Here is a 17154-nt window from a genome sequence, read left to right as displayed (position 1 = left end):
GAGAGGAAATTAAAAAAAAAAATGCAGGGACCATGAGTGAATATTTCTGTGTGGTTTATTAAAGACTTTTTCAGGCTCACACAATGAATATAAGTCTCTGGTGTATTGGATAAAACCTACAGGCATCACCAGTTTTCTCAAACTGTCCAATCTTTACACATCATGCAACGCTGCACTAAAAGTTGTAAACATGATCTGCTGGCTAGGAAACACACAAACACACACAAACACACACACACACACACAAAAACAAAAAAAAAACATTGTACCCACAGACAAAGTCGATAACTTAAGAAAACTTTGGTACCGATTAAGACACATCACATACTTTTCTTTTCTACAATGAAGATGCTCTAACACCTGCTTCTTTGTGCCAGAAAATGAGTCGCACACACACAAACAGCTGAAATGAACATTAGGTCCTTTTCCTCACTGGAACAAAGACCCCTGTATCTTAGTGCGGACCACATCCCGTTTCTCCTCTTTCTGCTTAAGGTAAGCTTTCAGCTTGTCTGTAGAGAAACACACTTTTGATGGACGGGCTTTGTGTGGGGTGCGGTGGGCTCGCAGCCACGGGCCCTGAAGACACTCTGCTGCAGTGGGTCTCCCCCTGCAAAATCACATCAAATCAGTGCCATGTATACTGTATAAGCTTCTATTTTACACAATAAATGTCCTAATTTAGTGCAAAAAAAAACCTAATTGAGAGGAATTATTGGGCTAAACCACAGGTGTCAAAGTCAGTGTGACATAAACATCAATATTAGTGGGATTATTACTGTCCCTCGTAAATGCATCACATGTGTAAACAAAAACATTAACAAAATAAAATGGTCATCAATGGTGTTTTACTGCCATCATCTATTCAGTCTTCCTGTTATATCTGTACTAAAATAGTACCTCTAGTGCACAAATCAGGAAGAGCAGTTACTTTTATTGAATGTATGCACGTAACTCAGAGGTTCCCAACCTTTTTGAGGTCATGACCCAACACTTTGTGTTAGTGTGTGTTACAAATTAGTGTGACAAATACGGAGTAGCCGGGATTGGTGCACAAAATGACTAGATATTTGTCAGGATGGGGTTTTATTTTGTAGGGCAGGCAGGAACTCTCAGCCTCCCTCCCAGCAGCTTTCTCGTACTGGGCACCAGCTGCTCGTGATTGGTCTCCAGCTGCAATTAACTGCTCTGTGTTTAAATGGGGAGGCTTTGCCTCAGTTCAGTGCTGGGACATTACTATGTTATCACTTGTAATCTGGGCTCGGTTTCATGCCAGTCATTTCTGGATCGACGACAAGTGTTTTTGCGTTTGGACGTTGTTCTTCTTTACCCAAGCTTTGTTGTTCTTGGTTTTGGCTTTTGTGTGTTTGGATACCTCTGCCTCCCTGGATTGACCACCTGTGTGTCGAAGCCCTGCTTGACTGACCATGTCTAAGTAAACGATAAATATTGGTTTATTACACCTGAGCTCCGCCCCCATCCCTCCACTTGGGTCTCCACCTCCATTTTTATACTGCATTTTATTTGAACTAGATACATATTTGAGAAAGCTTAAGTATAGAATAGTAATTTGATATTTATTGTGTGTGATGTGTGTTTGAAAAATAATAATAAAAAATACAATTTTAATCCTTTTTTGTGTTTTACCAATTACTAGACTTTTCAGGTGACCCCATTTTTATTCCAGGCGACCCCAAGGTTTGTAACATTAACATAACGTGTCGTTTCACCCACGGTTATTTTTGTCACCAATCACACTGACACAGTGATGCTCCTTTGTATTTTTTACTGTTCAACACATAATCAGTAAATCTTTCACTAAATTAAACTTCAGCCTTTCCTTTTGGCACAGAATCGTCTTTATGCAGCTATTAAAACACTGTGAGCACATTTTCTCATAATTACAAACCACTTAAACCCTCATCTTCTCACTAACTGGCAGCATTGTTAGCCTCATTACAAAGACGTACATAAGAAATTCAAGGAAAACACACCAGTTACGACCAACAGTAACAGTAATAGTAGGACTTGAATAGCGAGACATAAACCCACAAACTTCTAGATATTACCCCCCCCCCACACACACACTGAGCTCTGACTGAGAACCTTTAAGTTTAACTGTTCACTGCTCATTCAATTTATTCTCACATATACATGTATATTGATGAAATAATTTCCCTGCATTCATCCCATCCTTTAGGAGCAGTGGGCAGCCTCAATGTGCCTCCCTGGGAGGATTTATTCTGGGGTTAAGTGCCTTGCTCATGAGCCTACGGTAGTGCTGATCATGTCAGTTCCACTTCTTTAACCATGAGGTCACCCCTGCACAGTTATGTTATGTATCACTGTGTGAATGCAGGGCCAGGATTTTTAAAATAACACTCACCATGATTTATTATTCATGCTGCTTTTCATGAAGCTCAGCGCTCCCTCTGACAGACCAGGGTAACACTGGCCAAACTGGATCTTCCCTTTCTTGATGTTCCGGTCTTGTTCCCAGCCGAGTTCTGCCTGAAACGGGCTGTCAGCGCTCAACCTAGAGGAGTATGTCCAAACCACAATTAGTATTTGTGAATCCTCAGCATTGCATCTCCATTAGGAACTCATTGCATCATTTATTGTATGTTTCTCTTTCTAAAGCTGTGCTTACATGATGAACGACAGCACTCCTACAGCCCAAATGTCCGTCTCAGGTCCAACGCCCTGACCCTCCAGGATCTCTGGAGCTTTAGGGAGGACGATATAAACTGACAAAAGAGACAGACACGAACGTTGTCTGTTAATAGTGCTGTTCATTAGCTCTGTAAAGCCTGAAATCCAATGTTTTGAAACTGGAGCCTTTCTTGGTCCTTATGAACAACCAAAAGATTTTTAATTTGTGTCATATTTGATACATCCGGTCTCAATGTTCAAATATTGTTTTATTTAACAACAAAAATGTGATAAATAACCAACATGTCAACAAATTGGTAATTCCATACATAGATAAGACATTTTTTAGTGCTATTTTCATGCAACAATGATATCCACCAATGAAACTGGCACGGTTTTCACGTTTTTCCTCTTTTTGGGGTCACAAACTTGTTATTTTGCATGCTGGTAGCAGGCCTGAAAAAATGGCCAGCACAGTGCTTTTATCTCTGTCTGTTTCCCATGTTGGTTACCAAATTATGCAATTTAAACATTTATTTAGTTTACTTGAAAAGTATGTTATGCAAAGTATTGATATGTAAAATGCATGAAATGCAATGAAATGACAATTGACTGATTGGCCTTCTATACCTGCTGTACGTAGCAAATCTGATACACCAGAGATTATATCACACTGCATCAACCCAGTAACTCCTCCTATTGATGTTTCAGTAAAAAAATGGAATGTTTCTCTTACCTTAATCTTTTCAAAATTGGAAAAGTTCTTCCTCTAAAAGCACCTGTGCATCTTTCCTCATACATAGCTATCTTGTAGAGTTGCTATAAATGCCTCTGCAGAAGTAATTACTGCCCCATGGTGGATTATCTTTATATTGCATGTTTATAATCGTATACATTGGGTTTTTCAAGAAGAAAAAAAAACATCACACTGATCAAGTAGACAGTTTCAAAACTCATGTATCAAATATGATACTTTTGGCGTTATACGGTAACGGTAAATGTTCTACTAAATAGCTTGAAATGACAAAGAATGATGAATGAAGAATGAACTTGTGTTTGTTAGGCTATAGTAGCTAGCATCAGCTGAAGTGGGTGAAGCTACGCTGAGTTATTTCCATCCACCAATCCGTCCTCCGTTAAAGTGTGTGTACCTTTGGTGCAGCCGTCTGTTGGAAGGTCATGACAGTCATAGGGTTAGTGCATTAGAATATTCAACAACAAAGCCAGCATTACTTATGTGCGGTTTAGTTTCTCCTGAAATCAGAGAAGATACTCTCATCACCTTTGCTGTCTGAGAAGCCCTGAATGTGCTCGATGTGCAGAGGCTGCCCGGGAGTGAAGGACTGAGCCGAGCCAAAGTCCACAATCTTCACATGGTTCCCATCGTCAACCAGCATGTTGTCAGACTTCAGGTCCAAGTGGACGATGCGACGGCTGTGAAGATAGTCGACCGCGCTCAAGATCTGAACCAGCAGCTCCGCCACATGAGTCTCAGAGTACAGATCTCTGAGGGGACACAACGATGGACAACTCAGACCATCACAGTCCTAAACGGTTTATTAGTAATAATACCTGGAAATACCTGTCAAACTTATATAAACAAGGTTTTACTAATTCAAAAGAACTTTATAAGAATGTTGGATTCCTCGGTAAGATTGTCTTCATCTGGTCCTTTGTTCAGAAAATACAAAATATTGTCCATTTTCAATGTTAACAGAAATTGTTTATTCATGTATTGGTAGTGTACTTGCCCACTGAGTTTCCAAATGTATTCTGTAATCTTTTTTAAATATTCTTCAGATTTTCACAATTATTCAACAAGGCGTTGCAGAGATTTTCATCTGCTGTATTTTCAGAACTTTAATTGACCAACAGATTTTGAAATATAGAGGCTCATCACTTTGGAACAATTTACCTCAGACTCTGAAATTTATATCTACTTTGAACATCTTTGAACTCCACCTTGCAGATGTTGTTTGTTTTTATTTTTTTGTATTCATCCATTGCTTTGTATACTGCATGTAAAATGCTTACTTATCGTTGGAAATGGTGACGTGGCTTTATAAGACCCTGTGGTCTTCTTCACCTCTACCCACACAGTTATGTTATAAATGTTTGATGGATTTTTAAAAATATTTTGTATGTGCAAATAAATAAATAAATAAATAGTTTTTACCTTGCAGCCAGGCTGTGCAGCAGCTCCTTCCCGGGGCAGAGCTCCTCCACCAGCACCAGGTAGCTGGGTGTGATGTAAGCAGCATGCAGCTCTACCAGGTGGGGGTGATGGAGCCTTTTCAGCAGCTGATACTCCCGCAGCACCAGCTGCCTCTGCTCGGCCTGGTAGGGGCTGATCTTGGCAGCGAACACTTGACTGGTCTCAACGTTCCTACAAAGGTTTACTACACTGAAACGTCCTCTGGAAGAGACAGAGCGAGGCTTAGTGGCACAAAGCACATGGTGTGTGATGTGGTGACGTCTGCGTGGTGCACACTGCCTTAAAAGGAAACATGACTAGAACAACACTTTATTTAAAGTTTCATGCACAAGGCTGACATTACGCTGTTATTATTATGACATGACACCTGTCATTAACATGAATAAGTGTCATGAAGGTTGTCATTCATGTCGTTCATTATCCTAACCCTAACACTTTGTTACCCTAACCCTAACCGAAACCCTACCTAACCCCACTAGAACCCTCCACCTAACCCAAAAAATGTCAACATAGTTCCAAAGGTGTCATAATTTAGCGAACAACACTTAATGACAGCCTTCATGACACCTTATTCATGCTAATGACAGGTAATGACAGCGTAATGTCAGCCTTACGTATAAAACTTCAAGTAAAGTGTTACCAAACATGCAAGTGAGGATGCAGAAGCTGAACCCCTCGGAGTCAATATAACCCTCAGTATTACCCTTGGAATCAATTAATTTTGTGGGGGTTTTTTGCAATTAATTAATAACCGTTAAATTTGTGAAAAAGAGCCGGAACAAAGCATAATTTTCCTGACTATTTTGTATGCTGGGGTACTCTTGTTGTTACAATTGGACTAATAATCCTTCCTCAATAGTTAGAAATGTAAAACCTAAAATAAAAGACAATTTAAATGTGTCTTGATGGTACAACCAAGCTATGAACTCAACAACTATTAAACAGGTAAAACACATTTTACCTGTTGATCTCAGAGAGGAAGTTAAAGCTCTTGTTCTTCTGCTGCTCTGATCCAGACACCTTTGACCCCAGGGATTCTGTCTGGATGAGAGGAATGTGGATCTCTGCGAGACAGTGAAAACACAAGTGAACACCGTAAAGGACAACGCTCACGGAAACATTGCTCAGCAAAATGTTGTACAACAGAGATTTTCTTGCCTTCAGGATGAGTGGCCATAACAACAGGAGCTGAAGCATCACTGAAAGGTCCCGCTCCAGCTTTTGTGATGCAGCCCACCCTGAACACGTACGAGGCTCCTCTGGGTAAGTCGCTCACCACAAAGCAACTCTCTGTCACCTCTTCGGAGAGCACCGTCCAATCCCCTCCTGAGAAAACACATCACATGACCCACGCTTTTAACATATGATCAGAAAACTGAGAAATGGAAATATTACAAGTGGACTTCTTACATACATTTTAAATGATTGCGCTGATGGATTTCAGATAAAATCTGCTTTCTTTCTTTTTCCCCCTCCCTTTAAACAATTATTCAACCTTCTAAATTAAAGATCGATTCCCATTATTGTTTATTCAGTAGAAGCTTAATCTGTGATGGCCTCTAACTCAGAGGAAAGGGACAGGAGTGGTTATCAGATGTTGCTGAATATACAAATTAAAGACCTTCTCTGGTATGTTGGCAAAACAATTCAATGTATTTTGTTGTTTTTTATTCTTCTGAGAAGTTCCTCCCTCATCACACCACATTGTGTATGAACATATGGTTAAAGGAGACTTTAAAAGACCAAGGGCTTACCATCTGTGCAGTACTGCACACAGTAAGTAATGGGGTCACTGGACTGAACTGGTTTCCACACCAGCAGGACTCTGCCTCCATCCAATTGCAGCACCTCAGCTTTACTGGGACAGACTGATGGATGTGAACACAGTAAAAAAAAAACAACAACAAAGTAATACATTTAACCAAAATACTCTTTTGTTAAGAATTGTGTGGAAAAATAATAATGTCTTGTTTTGTCAAATAATGTTTAAGGTAATTTAATCTTTTACCGTAAGCCTTTTTTTTGGGGAGGATATAAAACTGTATGTCTCTGCACCGTGGCTGCCATTCTGCACCATTACATTTCTCTAAGGAGCTTAAATTCACATAAATACTTATCTTTAAAAAAAACTTTCACAAAATGACATTAGGCACCAAAGTGCTTCAGCACTATTAACCCTCGCCTCTGCACCAGCCATAGACCGTACTAAAGAAGTCGTAATAAAAGTTACTTTTATAGCTGTTTTGTTAGCAGCTCTGTGCATTAGAAACACATAACATTTCCTTTGGTACCTTTGGTCTTTTTGAATGCCGGAATCTTCAAAGATGGCAGAAGTTTGGAACGTCTCTTTTTGGGACTGTCAAGGCCACTGCTGCGGTGCCTCCCAGGAGGGACAGGAGCTGATTCTTTCACTATGGGCCCTGTAACAAAGACCAAATATAAAACAATGGAGCCAACAAATATAAGAATATCAATAATAAGAGCAGTCAGAGAGTGAAAACCTCCACCAAGCACCAAATATCTAGACCAGTGATCCTGATCATGGTACAATGATCATTCACATTTTAAATGTAACACTCTAGTTACTGTGATCCTTGCTGACTGCCACCCTCAGTGGACTGACAACCATCACTCCGCTTCCAGACTATAGAATTAATTCACCTTAAATAACCTTATCTTGGTTTTCTTTGTCTGTTATCACTCTCTCTCTGACACCTGTGTGTGTATGTGTGGGGCAGACCCTGCACAGTCACGGGGATCCATGAGGACACAAAACGATCCGTTCCTCCTCAGTATGTTTGTGGCTTTAAACTGTTGCTTCTCCTCCTCGGTCTGACTTTTTACTCTTGATTTGCTGTGTAACTGCTGTGTCTAACGCTGTTATGGAGACTTTTCTTGGGACGTCCGTCATTACACTTTTACTACCGAGGGTACCTGAACGCCTCTCGACTTCAGTCGAGCAACCAAGAGTAACGCCAAAAACAGCTCATGGAGCACACGTGTTTGTAGAACGATCTCTGATTGGCTGAAGTCCAGTGTCACACTCCTGGATTTATAAATGTCATTTTACAGAGCCAGGAGAAGGAGAATAGTTTCACTGTTCACTCAAAACACTTTGATTACAATATGCTCAAAGATTTCAAGCTTTAAACATGTTCATAAATGATACCTTACCCCTTTAGCGCCGAAAGAATATCTGTAATATTATGTGAATAAATATCTGTAAAAGTCAGGTTTTCCTATTAGCTCAATTCTTTGGCATCATTATCATGGATAGCAGATTTCAATTTGTAAATACATCATGCAAACAAAAACTAGGTGAGAAAATACATCACGCTAAGAAAAGCCACAATTACACTAATTTAATGCACCAAAAGCCACCATATTGTAGCATAATGTTTTGCAATGTTTTTTTTTTAAGGCCTACTACTTTTTTTCTGGACATCACTGGTAAGGTCTACCTTAATGCTTAAGCCAAGGCTCCAACTTTATTGAGTGGAGTTTGTCAATAAGCTTCTCAATACAGTTCAAGTATGCAAAGTTTCACAGTTTAATAAGTCAGTGTGATAGCTCTGTGGGGTGATTCTCATGATTATGCATTCAATGAACTAGGAAGTCATAGGATGAAAAGATGCATTCAAGAATGGGAATTTACCTGATAAAGACTAAATCTCGATAGCGAGATAAAGCTCAAGTAGTTGTGTAGTGTGGATACAGATGCAGCCTAATTATGGATTTACTTACCTCCTTTACTCACATCCTCCTTGCTGGAAGATCTGGAAAAGAGTTTAGTCAGGCTGGAAGCTGAAGCTCTCATCTTCTTCCTCAGAGACATGGTGGGAGTGTCAGGCTTCATTATCTCTCCTAGTGTGGGCCCTAGCCTTGTGTTGTCTAACTGGGAATAGGCGTTCCCAGTCCAGGACTGCCTCCGAAAGATACTCAGCAGCCCAAGCTTTGGTGACTTTCCTGGGAAGGGCTGTACTTCCAGGGCGGGAGCTGAGGCGTGTCTCTGGAGGCCACCGCTCTCTTTTTTGTCTTTGGATCTGGGCGGCCTCTCTGGAGCCTGTAAGGATGATAGGCTGGTGCTGGGACTGGCCATTACTGGCGTCCCTGTTTGGCCACTGCTATATGTAGATAAATTGGGATTAGAGCGAGTGCGGTTACGAGGTGGGGCCTGAGGTAATGAACTTCTTGGTTTCACTTCTTGGAATGAGCAAGGAGATGGTGGTGATATCAGAGGTTCACTTGGGTCATCATATCCTTCACTCTCTCCTGATCGGTAACCTCTTAGATTACCATGACTAAGGTCATCAGAAGAGCCAAGCCTGCTTGAAGACCCTGATCCCCCATGCTCTAAGATGTAGGATTCAGCCAGAGAGCCCTGGGAACCTGCAAACATGTGTCTTTCTGTTTGCCTTTGGTCCAACTTGGAGCTCATTTGACCTCTTTCTTGAAAGCAAACAGGCGAACCCCTGAGTGCTGGAGTTACTTGTCCTGGTGGGACTGAACCTTTTCTTCTTGTGGCACGCTGTGGGCTCGGAATGGCAAGCAGGTTTCTGCTGGCCACTTCATCATCTGTGAGATTTTCTTTCAGACTATGCGAGCCATCTTCTTGATCTGATTTGTTACGATGTGGTGAGCTGGGTGATCGACGGGAAGACTCATCTAGAGACCTGCTTCGCCTGTGCGGGGGTACATTCATGTGGGCAAGGCCAACTCCACTGTCAAATGAGGTTGACTTCTGCATGGCGGGCTGGACGGATCCCCGTCTCTGGCCTCTGTCTCGCTCTGTTTCATCCTCCACATATTCTATTAAAGGCTCGTTGAGACGACCTGAAAAGCTCCTCCTGAGAGGTTTGCGGCCTCTTTCCTGCTTTTTGGCCTGAAATTTGTCCCGCAGTGTCATGTGTCTGGCAGACATTGGCGAAAGCTGAAGAGACGAGTTATAGAAAGTGCTTCTGATAAGACTACCTCTTGGGATTCGACCTCCGTCACTTCCTGAACCTTCATCCCCATCAGAGAAACACAGGGACTGACTGCTTCCGTTGTTGAACCGGTGCTCTCTCTGAGGTGTCTGCTGGAACGATGCTTCTGATGATACAACCGACTGCCTGCTCACACTTCTTTCTAATACACTTTGCCTTCCCAACGGCTCACTATCCTCATCCTCTTCCAAGGTCACTTCCCCTTCATCCTCTCCATGTGGATAGAGTTGAGCAAAAGGCTTGGGAATCTGTGCTCTTTCCAATAAAGGATCATATTCCTCCTCTGTTTCCTCCTCCTCCTCAGTCTGGCTGCAGTGTTGGAAATGGTCCCAAGAGTCTGCCTCATCATACTCAGAGGAGGAGCCGCTGCTCGGCGAGCTGCTACTGCGATCCTGAGGGTCCCGAGGAATCGTCACCGCAGTTTCTCTGAGTGGAGCATCAAGCAGCTCAGGAATGGGCCTCAGTGTAAGGACTGAACCAATGCAAGTCAACGAACGCTGCGAATACAGAAAGGAAATAAAGGCCAGTCTTTGAGGTAAAATGCTGAATGCACAATGATAAACGTTTATGCAACAGGTAACTTACCTGCCATTTTCTTTTAGATATAAACACTTTTAAACTCTTTGTGCTGATAACATCAGTATCCTCTCCTGCATGATCGTCCTAAACACAGACACAAGCATATAAAGGGCAAACTCATTACTGTAAGTGAAATATAAAGTCAATATAAAATCCAGTTTGAATATTCTCTCTCACCTGGAGCCATTGATGGCTTAAGCACTCAAAAGCAGAAGGTCGCCGACTTGGGTAAAAACAAAAAATTGTGTGGTCAGATGTGTGTATTACTTTTCTTACTTTACTAACCAAAAACTACATGTGATTATTTACACAATCGCAAATCAAATTAGATCCACATGAAAAATACGTATATCTGAAGGTCCCTACTCTGGGTCTGGCTGAAGGACCGACCGCAGAAAGCTGACAGCTTCTGGGCTTCGTCGCAGGACATCAGGGGAGTCCCAGTTTAGAGTGCCCTCTCCAACCCTCAGCAGTGTAGCTCTGTCAGTCTCACCCACAAAGGGGCATCGGCTCATCAAACTGTCAAAATAAAAGCATAATGACAAAACGAAGACAAATAACAAAAAATTCAAAGCAGGAGGGAGTGAGAGCATTTGGCTTTATTTGTGTAATTGTAACGTGAATACAAACCATAAATATGCAATTATGCCAACAGCCCTAAAAATAAAAAGGAGAGGAAACAATGTTAGTTTTTTTGTCGTTCTGCATTACAACAATATAAATCCTTATGATAAATCATATCTATCATAGTTTTCATATCACAGTAAAGTGACACATTTAGATAAAACCATTTTCCATCTCTTAACAGAACCTCAAAGACAACCCAGAAAACAACTGTTCATTCACACAAAGTTCCTACTATTAGGGGTAAGCAGTAGCCAAGGCTTTCCTGGAATAGTTGGATGGAAGCTAAATTCATAAATTCACATTTGTTTAACACAAGCACTTGTGCACAATATTACAATAAATCCAATGTACAGTATCAAATCAAATTGAATATTAGAATAATTCTACTAGATGATGAATTACCAAATGTCAGTGGCCACTGTGACGGGCTCTTGGTGAACAACCTCTGGTGCTACAAACTCTGGTGTACCAAATAAACTGTACTGATGTCTGGAAGTGTCTATTTCCTGGCAGAAGCCAAAGTCACAGATCTTGATCTCGTCTCTTGGTGGATACACCATCAAAATGTTATCAGGCTGAAAAATAGAAACCCAGACGAGTGTAGCGTAAACGTGAATGACTGATTCTCTGTTAATGCAAAGAAAAGGAAACATAAAAATCTCACTTTGATGTCGAGATGCAGGATGTTCAAACTGTGAATATGACCAACTCCCTCAAGGATTTGAAGGATATAGGACTGAACCTACATTAAAAGCAGACATCATTTTTTGAGTTGATACATTTAGTTTGAGGGATTTCAGTTATTTAAAGTGAGTTTGTACTTCTTTTTCTGTGACGGATCCTTGAAGTAATAAATGGTCCAGGAGTCCATGAGAGCAGCAGCTACAAATGAATGTTAAAGGAGTCACATTTTAAATTTGCATGTCCACACATGTGAACACAGACATTTAAAAGGATACATTTCTGTGATCAGCACAAGTGTACGTCTCGTGCAAAAAAAGTCCAGCAGACAGGCCACCATCGGGTGAGCGAGTCGGGAGAGCAGATCGCGTTCCTGGAAAGCTCTGGTGCGAGTGCTGCTCCTCAGAGGTAGAAACTTAGCAGCAAACACTTCCCCTGTCCTTCGGTGGATCACACGCTTCACAACTCCAAATGTTCCCCTGAAACACAGAGTGAGGGTTGAAATCAGAGGTGATAAGCAGTGCAGACTACGTAAGTTTCAGAGTTCATTCACCTTCCAATTTCCTCTTGGATGTCGTAAACGGAAAATAACTTCCTCCTCTTTCCCAGCTCCACTTCTCTTTCCTGATACTCCAGTAGACCTACAGAAATGACACAACGTGTTCCACATTACCAGAAACATTTTCCTTACTTTAGTAACAAAATAATAATAATACAGTAGAGTATAATACAAAGGAGCATCCCTGGTGTATTACCTTCCTCAACGGTGAGCTGAGACTGACATGTAGCATGGCCCGTGTCATTGTAGGCAAAGCAGGTGTACATCCCGCTGTCCTCCCCCTCAGGGCACACAATGGTCACAGAGCAGCGGGCTCCATGTTGCACTATTTTCACATTCTCATTGGCCACAAGCTCTTCACCATCCTACAGTCGCAAAGAGTGGATTTAATTTGAAATCGGGCACTGGTCCGGTAATGTAACTTCAGACCAAGAACAAAAGAAACAATTCAAAACATTGTAATCTAGTGATTATAAGACAACAAGAACATAACAACATCAATAATAAGAGCACTCAGACAGCACAAATCTCCACCAACCACCACATATCCTCATTACCAGATATTGGCAGTTATCTGGATCAGTGATTCTGATCATGGTACCATGATCATTCACACTTTAAAGGCTTGGACAAAATTTCTGTCCTCATTATTAACTATACAGTAGGTCCATTTTTTCAATCTGAATTAATCTCAGTTGGGTAATGGAGGAACTAACCTGACATAACTGAGTTAAATTTCATTAAGATTTACAAACCAAGATATTAATTTTTGAAATTTCATCAATGGTAAGATAATCAGAATCCAGAATCAGTATTTTGATCTGAATCCCCTCCAAAATTCCATGGAATCTTCCATGATGTAAGGTTGATCTTTGACTATAATTTTGTCAAAATCTCTTAAGTACTTTTGAAGTAATCCTGCTAACAGACAAAGTGATGACGATGATGATGATGATGATGATATTACCAAAAGTAATAATATTGGTAAATAATGTTTGTGCAAAGAAAAGATGGGAATAAAATCATTTAATCCTTTCATTTACAAAGAAACCATTTATGCGCCCACCTTGTACCACTGGATCTTAGGAGTCGGCCTTCCTGTGATAATGGCTGTAAATGTAGATTGCTGGCCTGGCTCAACATATAAGTCCTCAGTGGGCACCTGGATGGATGGAGGTGCTAAACAGAAAATTTATGAAGTTAGAAATGTCTTGCATCAAACATGGATATTGTTGTTCTCGTAAAGTTTAGCGTTTGCCTTCTGTGATTTCCTGCATTTGCTCGGAAATGTAAATCTCTTCCTCCTCAACCTCCAGATAACAGGGCGTCTGCTGCGCTGCCTGCTCAGCTGCTGGGCACATACGAGCATCCACCTCAGCGCTACGAGGAAAACATGCAGAATTTATTACAATGATATTTTTAAATTCCTGTGTATCTTGGAAATTTTTTTTTTTTTAAATTAACCGAGGAAAAGCTATTACTTGTTTATCTGTTAAGAATATCTTACTGTTCTTCCCCTTCTGGAGGGAACATCTTCTTGGTGGTGGAGGTAGGGTTGAAATCTGTCTGCAGCCATTTTGTCACAAAGGCAGTGGACCAACCATCTGAGTCTGCATCTGGAAACAGAAGTACCAGCCTGAATCACTCAAACCAACCTTGAATTTCTTAAGCACTGATAGCAGATTTGCAGTATACATTACCTCCACTCCAGCCACAGTAAAGATCAACTTTGTGTCTTACCTCGCAACTTTTGGGCTCAACCCAACAAAAAAACACCACATCAACAGGAGACGAGCACGAGCCCGTGCCCCCTGCTGCACAGACGTAATGGGAGCACTTTCCAGCACATGACCATCTTGTTGGAGTGAAGAGTTAGCTGGGCATGCAATGGTCAGAGAAGAGAGGGGAATGTGGAGAGGTTATTTGTTATGACAATGACGACTTACATGGAACGGTGTGAGGAACCTCCTGCTTTATGGTCTAGTGAAGGGAAGATGAACAATGTCCGTTATTGACAATGGATGAGAAAGAATATATAAAAGGACTGATCAGTGGCACATTTGGATCGTCTCTCCTCATACAGCGTCTAAAGACGGTTTATTTATCTCAGAAATTGTGCAAACTTTTGCACCGTAAGTCATAAAATAACAATAAGCTGTTCAATGCTTCAGGACATCCCATGCACTTCGGTCCAAAAAAATTCTGAAAGTTCTACCAATTGTTTCTTAATAACTCAGTTGGCATACTGTACATGTTTGTGTTTGATCAGATGAATACTCTTAGAGATATGGACAATTTAGTGATGGGGGAATGTGTTGATTTTCATGCACCCCTATTTTTCTTCTATATTCAGCTTCCAATATCTCAACAATTACACCACATGTGAAACTGAAATTTGGTATAGTAATACAGCTCCATCTTCTCTCTCAGAGTATACAACAATATTTGCTATGTATCTTATCTGCTGGACATGCCCTTAAAATTGTAAAAAAAAGTGTGTTGGGGTTTAGGCTCAAACGTGTTTGGGCCTTCAGTAAACAACTATGCATATGCCTCAGCTCTCTGTAATTTTATCAACTTTAAGTTAAGTGCATAGACTGTTGAAATCACTAATGATTAGTCAGAGCGGGGGGCTAACCCCAGACACAACAACCATCACCCATCCCTCTTCAGTAAAGAGCTTATCTTTTTTTACCTTCTTCAACAATTAGTTAATTTCCTCATGTTTGAACATTTATCCTCAGTTTTCTATATCACATATCCCCCCGAAGCGGTAAACCTCAGTGAACACTGCTCGCTTTCTATCAACTGTAATTAATAGCACAAATACTAAATGATCTGGAACACTGTTCAATAAAATGTGTCATTCAAGGATCCATAGGATAAGATTATCAGAATGATGTTTATGTTGAATGGCAGTCGCTAGATCCCACTCATTATGGCAAGACACAGATAGTTACAAAGTTATGATAGTTACTTTAAGGTCTTTGTCACATTAGTGCACAACAACTATTTGGGTAAGAATTAAATGCAGAGGTTTTAAGAAGATCCCTAATGGATGAAATGAGGGCTAACACCAACGAGTCAAATTATTAGTTTGAAGGAGAGTGAATGTCACCGCCGGTTATAAAAGAACATTATAAGCAGTTAAAATGACTCTTTCAGTATTGAAATAGTAGTGAGATGCTGATGGTTAAGATAGGGTTTTTGTTTAATACATTCCTCTTTTTGACACAGTAACACTAGAATTAGTGATGAGACAACAAGTGTTTAGCTTGTTGTTAGCATTTTTGTGCCATAATGCGTGGGAGTCTAGCAAAAAATGAAATGGTAGTTGGAAGTCTTCATGAAGTGAGTGGAAGGAATGGAAGGAAATAAAATGGATGTTGAGGAAAAACCTGATGATGATGGCATTCTAGCAGAATGGGTAAATGGCAATGGTTTAAAAAGTAGAATTTGTGTTTGTTTGTTGTCAAGAGAAAAATTGTCACATGAAGTGATGAGAACTGAAGAGAAACTGGACAATGGCATGTGCTTTATGCTTGATTTCCATTCTGTGTGAAGGCTCTTTACCTCAGAAGCTCCGTTTGTCCTACCTTTAGGTGGCAGCTCCTGTGCTTGGTCAGTTTCGGTGTCTGTCGGTGGAACATAAGCGGGACACAGACCCGCTCTGCATTTGACACAACCGAAATCATTCCAAAGCTGAAAAAAACATACAGTATAACTTTTTGCAACAACTATACAATATAATTAATTTTGACTTTTGTGAAACGTGGGAGACTTAAAAGTAATGAGTGTCATACCTCACACTCATACTGCCCCAGATCTGCTGCTGTAGCCTTGATGACGGTCAGAGACAAGATGCCGCTACGAGCGTCATTTACAATTGAGTATTTCTGCTGGTCAGTCAGCTCTTTGGAATCTTTTAACCACCTTTCAGAAACAGACATTTGTAGGTTTACACATGGGGGAAAAAAATCAACAGCTATTTGGGGAAACTCAGCTACGCACTGTCTTACCTAACATTTGGTAGAGGCGTTGTGAGAGTGGAACAAAGGAACTGGATATCATCTCCTTCTATTAGACAAGCACTCTCCAGTCGACTCACAAACCTCGGTGGAGCTACAGAGAAGCGCAAATACATTTAGCACTCAAAGGGATCAATAGAATACATAAGTAATTGTGAAATGATTAGTTCATCATGAATCACTGATACCTGCCTATGACCTTGTTGTTTGTCATTACTTTACCTTCTATTCATTAAATACGAAACAGAAAAAACAAACTAAAAGAATTGCAAAAATAAAAATGATTCCAATCACCATCAAACACACTTGTAGCTAGAGTTGAAGCACTCGAGTCCGGTCTCGAGACCACATTTTGAAGGTCTTGGTCTTGTCTAACTCGCGGCCTGGCCGATGTCAGGGTTTTCCGTCAAGACCATTCGAGACCAGCACTCATCTGCTGGTCTTCAACTTCATTAATGTGATAGTAAGGAGAAGCACTTGGAACTGTTACATGCTACAGGGAACGCTTCCAAGTGCTGCTACTTGTGTACCAAGCCAGCATGTGTTTTCAACTGCAGGAGACATAATCATTGCCCAAAGGACTCAATTGCTACAGAAAAACTTAGACATGTTGAAAAAGAGCATGTCCATATGTTAAATTTGGGATGTGTAGAAGATTTTAGTTTGATGTTATAAAAAAACTTGCCATGCAAAGTTTATGCACAGATAGGAATGTTTTTTTGTCATGATGATGACATTTCTTCTCAATCAATTGCCGTTTTTGGGGTTCGAGCTCTATTTGTTGTATTCACTTTATAAAAATCCATCTTATTTACATTACTGATATAA

The 17154-nt window shown here is 40.7% G+C and overlaps 1 protein-coding gene across 5 annotated transcripts in view; it reads right to left on the bottom strand.

The window, feature by feature from the left end:
* Positions 1–37: 37 nt before the first annotated feature.
* obscna (obscurin, cytoskeletal calmodulin and titin-interacting RhoGEF a) overlaps positions 38–17154 on the bottom strand; it is a 50462-nt gene continuing 33345 nt past the window's right edge. For 3 of the 5 annotated variants that reach the window (XM_028445263.1, XM_028445266.1, XM_028445267.1), the window contains 27 exons: positions 16318–16420; positions 16102–16231; positions 15895–16000; positions 13806–13914; positions 13557–13678; positions 13365–13477; positions 12495–12663; positions 12293–12380; positions 12018–12218; positions 11880–11940; positions 11723–11800; positions 11461–11633; positions 11062–11088; positions 10798–10950; positions 10609–10654; positions 10438–10515; positions 8612–10349; positions 7159–7287; positions 6622–6735; positions 6026–6193; positions 5829–5931; positions 4829–5068; positions 3935–4158; positions 3804–3818; positions 2651–2747; positions 2387–2536; positions 38–610 (listed from right to left, as the gene is read on the bottom strand). In XM_028445263.1, the coding sequence (XP_028301064.1) occupies positions 430–610; positions 2387–2536; positions 2651–2747; positions 3804–3818; positions 3935–4158; positions 4829–5068; positions 5829–5931; positions 6026–6193; positions 6622–6735; positions 7159–7287; positions 8612–10349; positions 10438–10515; positions 10609–10654; positions 10798–10950; positions 11062–11088; positions 11461–11633; positions 11723–11800; positions 11880–11940; positions 12018–12218; positions 12293–12380; positions 12495–12663; positions 13365–13477; positions 13557–13678; positions 13806–13914; positions 15895–16000; positions 16102–16231; positions 16318–16420 (4916 nt within the window). In that variant the 3' untranslated portion in view covers positions 38–429. The remainder of the gene's footprint in view (positions 611–2386; positions 2537–2650; positions 2748–3803; positions 3819–3934; positions 4159–4828; positions 5069–5828; positions 5932–6025; positions 6194–6621; positions 6736–7158; positions 7288–8611; positions 10350–10437; positions 10516–10608; positions 10655–10797; positions 10951–11061; positions 11089–11460; positions 11634–11722; positions 11801–11879; positions 11941–12017; positions 12219–12292; positions 12381–12494; positions 12664–13364; positions 13478–13556; positions 13679–13805; positions 13915–15894; positions 16001–16101; positions 16232–16317; positions 16421–17154) is intronic. The other 2 variants (XM_028445265.1, XM_028445264.1) reach the window with 2 other exon arrangements.

The sequence above is a fragment of the Gouania willdenowi genome, chromosome 4, assembly GCF_900634775.1.
Source record: "Gouania willdenowi chromosome 4, fGouWil2.1, whole genome shotgun sequence".
Lineage (NCBI taxonomy): Eukaryota > Metazoa > Chordata > Actinopteri > Blenniiformes > Gobiesocidae > Gouania > Gouania willdenowi.
This window is presented reverse-complemented; position numbering and strand designations above follow the sequence as displayed.